We start from the raw sequence: 6,317 nt of genomic DNA on the forward strand, positions 1-6,317 counted from the left end.
TCGTCTGCGTCCCGCCCTCTCCGCCTCCGTCCTGCGCTCTGGTTGGGGGTTGGGGGGGGCCCGTCCCCGAGCCCTGGAGGCCCTCAGCTCCCCACCGGAGGGGCTCGGGCCCGGCCTCGAGCTAGCTTCGAGGCTGGGACACGGCCCCTGCCTTGCATCACCTCGAGACAGGTTTGTCCGGATTCCGTGCGTGTGCAGTGATGGATTTCCGCCCCGGGCGAGGGTGCCCGTCCCGGCTGTCCGCAGGGAGCCGGGCCAGGGCCGGGGCTGTTTTCGTCTTTTCTCGGGGCCGTGCTTGGTCTCCTCTTAACGTGGAATTTAAAGCTGTTCGGGGTGATGTCTTAAGTTAGTGCCTATTTAGGGACCAAGGCACGTAGGAAAGCAGCCCCTTTCTCTAAGTTTTGGCTCATGTCACGTTCAGATCATTCGTACAGGTCCAAGATACTGATTTCTCAGCTTGTGACATAAAGGAAGACCGTGTGTTTGGTTCGTATGGCCAGCATAGGAACCAGCAGAAATTTTCAAATTGTGTCCTAGAGCTTCCTTCCATTCGTGTCACTCCTGTTGGAAAATGCCGTACCGGGCCTGGGTAGACTAGACATCTAATAAACGGTGTAGGTATTCTCTAAAAGGGACTATATTTCCAGGCGATTATGCTGCTCTTGGAAACATTGGCAGCAGTAGAAAAGACTTTCAGCTTAAGGATAGGAGGCACTGGCGGCAAGTTTTGATTCTTAAAGGCACCGTCATAGAATCGTTATGCGTTTAGACGTGGAAAGGACCATACAGGTGAATGATCCACCCCAATAAATTTACATTGTATCCTAACCGGAGGGCGTCCCCTGTTAAGTCAGATCTGTCCTAGATGACAGCGGGGTGCTGGACAGTACTCTGCATCTGAAAACCAGCGTTTTCACTTGGGTCAAACAGGAACCTGCCAGCACACATTTCTGATGTCCCGACCATTTTCATCTGTGTCCTAGTCCCCTTTAGAGGCAGATTGGTGGAGCGCTCTCAGCAGTGTTGCTATTTATTGGATGTAAGTCAACAGGTTAGTGGAAGAACCAGGAGCCTCATTCCTTTGATTTAATTACTGGGTGGCATTATGTGGTGGAAAGGAAAACAGCAGTAATTGGCATCGGGGCGGCATGGGAGACTTGGCACTCACCTGTGGATATCGCTGGCTTGTCATGAAACAAATTTTTGCTGTCCAGGACATGTGGTACATGATTCTCTGATGATGTGCTTCTTAGGAATTTGGTAGGATGTTGCAGAGTTCTGACCCTTTTGCCCTTCAGCCTTTCTGATGGGTGCGGGCGGGCTGGTGCCTACAGCAGAGACCTGCGTTAAACACAGCCGCGCCTGGGGAAGATCACCAGAACCCAGGAGCTGCTGTTCTTCAGCTTGGCTCGCTGCTTTGTCCCTGCGTCTGCCTCGGTGTTTTTAGTAAATGACCCACTGACTTTGTGACCTTTGAGGCATACTTTCTGGTCCATTACTTGAAGCTTTGCTGGAAGACTTGTTCAGGAGAGGACCCTCTGCACTTCTCTGTGGCATGTATGTTGGCAGCTCCTTCCGTGAGTGACCTGGCAGTTTCTACACCGGAAATAGCTGAAATAAACCATTTCTCGGGGGTGGTCCTGCCAGGGCCCGGTTATCCCTCTCTGGCTTACATGCTCTGCCTTCTCTCTCTCATGTCTTTGGCTACTAGTTTTGCTGGGGAGAATCGTTTTGTACTGAAGACAACTCGTATAAGACACTGAAGCCAGCCCCCTAGCTGTGCACAGTGACAGGGCTGGGCAGGTGGGTACGGTGCCACCCCTGGCCCTCCCTGTAGCCCGATGCCCGCGTGCGATGCCAACAGCAGCTGTTATAGTCCAGCCGCACGCTCTGCATTTTGGCACCAAAGCTCAACTGTACCGCTGAATATTCTGAATCCTGGCCGAGGACTCGGTACACAGACTGCCGTAGGCATGTGCAGGTGGGAAGGGGTAGCTCAGTCAAGCGTCCAGCTCTTGATTTTGGCTCAGAACATGATCCCAGGGTGGTGGGATCAGCGTGGATCCTGCTTCAGATTCTCTCTCCCTCTGCTCCTCCCCCCAGCCTCAAGTGCACGCACGCTCTCAAAAACAAAATAAAAATAAAAGTGGGAAAGAAACTGGAGTCAGAAGAGGGAGGAAGGGGTTTTAAAGAAACTTTCTGAAAACTTTTTTCCCCTAAGTTTTTATAACTGTCTACTATATGATGCTAGTCGAACTTCTGTTTAGAGTGTCAGATTCAGTTCTTAACTATCCTGGAATTCTTAACTGTTGGTGTTGGTATGTTTCTGTGTTTTCCCATCTCATTTTTAGGTAAGGCGACTTCTGAGGACCGAGGAGTTTGATGACACAGACCACTGAATTCCTTTGTTTGGAGTCCACGTTATGAACCCTTTCTGGAGTATGTCTGCAAGCTCTGTACGCAAAGTAGGTGTAGTTGATAAATTTAGTGAGGAAACCTATTTGAGTCAAAGTAGAACTCAAAATAATTCGTACCGAGATTGCCTATAATCTTAACAAAATTACCTGGCTTTCCTGGTTTAGGTTGTACCTTTTTTTTTTTTTTTAAGTTTAATATTTACTTATTTTTAGTAATCTCTGCTCCCACTGTGGGGCTCGAGCTCACAACCCCGAGATCAGGAGTCCCATGCTTTTCCCTCCCAGCCAGTCAGACGCCACTAGGTTTCACTTTGAGAAGTAATGAGGTTGCTGATTAAAGTCAGTTTCTGAGACTGAGATCGCAGCTCAGATAGAAACCAATTCTGGTAATCAGAATTCTAAGATCATCTTGACTTTGGTTATATTTCCACATGATGAAATTTGTGACACATGATTGTGGTAGTCTTTTTACCTAATCTGCGGGGTTCCATTAGAGGAGCCTTGAGAAAGACCTTTCCAATGCGGTCTACTCAGCCTTGAGGGCGCTGGTTTAATTTTTCCAAACAGAAGGTCTATTTTTAAATTGCAAGAACAGTACGTTTTACGAAAGCTTCGTGCAGACAAAAAGAGAAGGGCTGTATGCCCTAATTCCACCGCAGGAGACCACCACCATTAATCATCTTTTTTTCTGTGCAGATGATATCCATTTTTAATGCAGCTCATTAAAAAGCCTGTGGCTGTACTTGAGTCAAGGAAGGGCCTGTGAGGTGGTGGTTTAATCTCTAACTCATTTAGACCTAGATCTTTGACTGGCTGACAGTGTATGATGACCACGCACACGCGGGTCCCGTCCATCAGAGCAGATCAGAATCAGCATGAGTGAGCATAGCGTCATTTGTTGTTTCGAAGCGAGGTGCTAACATCAGGTGGTGACTGGTTTCCTCCACCTGGACTGCTTGTTTTGAGCTGCTTTGCACCTGACCTTCTACAGCACCTAAGAGCCAGGGGACTTTCTAGCCTTGTACAGTTGTCTTTTGGCTCAGTAACCCCTTGCCCTCTTTTTGGGGTCCCCAGAAGAAGCCATTTCTTTCTGTTTCATGTAAATCCTGTAAATAAATATTGGCTTTATTGTTTTCATAGGATTTGTAGCTTTAAAAACGTTTCCTGTTGCTTTAGCCTTCCTTCAGCTTTGTTCTCCAATACTTGGCCTGCTCAGAGGACTTTCAAGTCACCTTGATCATGGTGCTGGAACGTCCTTGTGAAAGAGCCATTCCAGCTTTTAGGTCAAGGATAAAAACACATCACATGTACTTAAGAATCATGGTTTAAGAATCAGGGACACCTGGGTGGCTCAGTGGGTTAAGTGTCCGACTTTGGCTCAGGTCATGATCTCGCGGTTCATGGGTTCAAGCCCCGCGTCGGGCTCTGTACTGACAGCTAGCTCAGAGCCTGGAGCCTGTTTCAGATTCTACGTCTCCCTCTCTCTCTGACCCTCCCCTGCTCATGCTGTCTTTCTCTTTCAGGAAAAAAAAAATCATATTAACAGGGGTGGCTGGTTGACTCAGTTGATTAAGTGTCTGACTCTTGATTTTGGCTCAGGTCATGATCTCACAGTTTGTGAGATTGAGCCCCACATTGGGCTCTATACTGACAGCACAGAGCCTGCTTGGGATTCTCTCCCCCTCTCTCTCTGACCACCGCCCCCCACTCTGACTCAGGCATGCTCTCTTTTCTCTCTCTCTCTCAAAATAAAAAAAATAAACATTTAAAGAAAGAATCGTGCTAACAAATGTTCTTACCACTTCATCTTGAATAGCGATCAGATGGTGAAGAGAAGGCATTAACAGGGGACGTGGTAACCAGCCCTCCACGCACCGCTCCAAAGAAACAGCTACCTTGTATTCCCAAAAACGCTTTGCCCATCACTAAGCCTACATCCCCCGCACCAGCAGCACAGTCCACAAATGGCACCCATGCTTCTTACGGACCCTTCTACCTGGAATACTCTCTTCTTGCAGAATTGTAAGTGCTTAAACTATTTGGTTAATTTTTGAATGACTTTGAGGATGAAAATGAAAATTATCCTGGTGCACTCTGTAAATGGCTGCGTCATTGAATCTTAAAGCTCAAATGCATTACCCTCCAATATCAGGTAAATAAGATTTAAAGGCAAATGTGAGGGGGCGCCTGGGTGACTCAGTTAAGTGTCCGACTTTGGCTCAGGTCATCATCTCATGGCTCGTGAGTTCAAGCCCCACGTCAGGCTCTCTGCTGACAGCTCAGAGCCTGGAGCCTTCTGATCCTGTCTCCGTCTCTGCCCCTTCCCCGCTCATGCTTTCTCTCTTTCAAAAATAAATAAAACATTGAAAAAACATTTTTAAATAAGCAAAGGCAAATGTAGGCTTGCATTTCCATGTCTGTTTTGGAGAGCAAGAGGAAGAGACTAAGATTAAGCAGGTCAGGAACTGAGCAATTTGATCTTGGGGTTCCTTTGTATGAGGTGAGGAAGTCCCCTTCTGCACAGGCACTTGCAGAGAGCGGGACAGCGGAGGGCAGCGCTCCACTGTGCGCCACCTCGTAAAAGGCCTCCTGACAGACAGAGGAGAGGGTCCCAGTCAGGGGTTCAGAAGAGTCAGGTCAGGAAGTCCGACCTTAGGCATCAACGACTGAAGGAACTGGACCCGCTAGCTTAGAGAAAACTTAGAACGTCCTCGGTAACGCTGCCTTCGTGTATTTGAAGGCCTGTCATTAGGGGGTTTGAGTTCTGCTGTGTGACCCACGATGGCAGAAGTTGGCAGTCACAGGGGAGTTACAAAGATTGGGGCTTCGGGCAGGTAAGAACCTCTGGGTCGCACGTGGCTGTCAGGGGAGGAGAGGGGCGCTGGCCGCGCCTGGCCCGCCGCAGGGGCTCCCACGGCGCTGGGTCCGCGCATGTGTTCCCGGGCCCAGGTGTGGAGAAGGAGTTCTTCACCTCTGTCATTTTAAGTCATTTTAAGTCCCTTTGTACAGCGTCCCCAGGCATTCCCTCACGGTCCTCGTGTCGTCACGGTCAGAGGGTCTGAGGCCCCAGTGCAGTTGGCGGAGTGGGATTCGGGGACAGTGGTCCCTTCAGCTTTATAATGGAGGCCTTGTGTCTGAGGCCGGGCAGCGGGCAGGACAGGCTCCTATTGTGGCCTCAAATCTGCGCGGCCTCATGGTGGCACAGGCATCTGCCAGCCCTGCTGCTGCTGACGTGCTGACATTTCAGTGCCTTAAAAATGGAGAAACGACTCAAAAATGTGAATACAGAAGTGTGACGGCAAGTAGGTAATAAGAACAGTCGGCTAAGGTCTAAAAGTTGCTTCTCTAACAAAATTGGGGCTTGGCGGGTTCCACACGTGTCAAGGCCCTGGGTCAGCGTCCTTCCTCAGGACGCCCTGGGTCAGCGTCCTTCAGGGTCCGGTCCCTGCCGTCCTTCCTCAGGCTCCCCGGANCCCCGCTGCCTGCCTTCCCCGAGGCCCCCGCACGGCCCCTGCCACACCGACTGGGGCCCAGGCCTCGGTGACGGCAAGCCCGTGCGATTTTTATTCTTAATTACCTACAGCTGTGTTTCAGGTGGCTTTTAACCGTGTGTGGGTGAAATCTGTTGTCCACAGTCACGAAAGCATTTACCCAAAATCTAAAGCCCAGCACTGAAAACGGGGTGCCTCGTTCAGCACTACCTACTGGCCGGGTTCCAAGATGATGTTTTGGGAAACTTGGCTTCTGGGAGGAAAACTTGATTCTCTGTGTACCTGTTTGGCTTGAATCCCCCAGTCCGGGGCCCGCAGCGGCTCCGTGTGTCTCTGTGAGCTCGAGTTATAAAGCTGGGCTGGGCGGTGGACCACAGGCCGGGCCACGGGCCACCGCGGTGACGTGGCT

At 50.0% G+C, this 6,317-nt stretch overlaps 1 protein-coding gene across 3 annotated transcripts in view; it reads left to right on the plus strand.

The window, feature by feature from the left end:
* Positions 1–6,317, plus strand: part of AKTIP (AKT interacting protein) — a 10,024-nt gene that overhangs the window by 536 nt on the left and 3,171 nt on the right. The window contains exons 1-3 of one of the 3 annotated variants that reach the window (XM_077751360.1): positions 1,741–1,981; positions 2,352–2,465; positions 4,234–4,439. In XM_077751360.1, the coding sequence (XP_077607486.1) occupies positions 2,424–2,465; positions 4,234–4,439 (248 nt within the window). In that variant the 5' untranslated portion in view covers positions 1,741–1,981; positions 2,352–2,423. Of the gene's footprint in view, positions 1–1,740; positions 1,982–2,351; positions 2,466–4,233; positions 4,440–6,317 lie in introns of those variants that run through there. The other 2 variants (XM_077751362.1, XM_077751361.1) reach the window with 2 other exon arrangements.

Source organism: Crocuta crocuta, unplaced genomic scaffold (assembly GCF_008692635.1).
Source record: "Crocuta crocuta isolate KB4526 unplaced genomic scaffold, BGI_CrCroc_1.0 scaffold124, whole genome shotgun sequence".
NCBI lineage: Eukaryota > Metazoa > Chordata > Mammalia > Carnivora > Hyaenidae > Crocuta > Crocuta crocuta.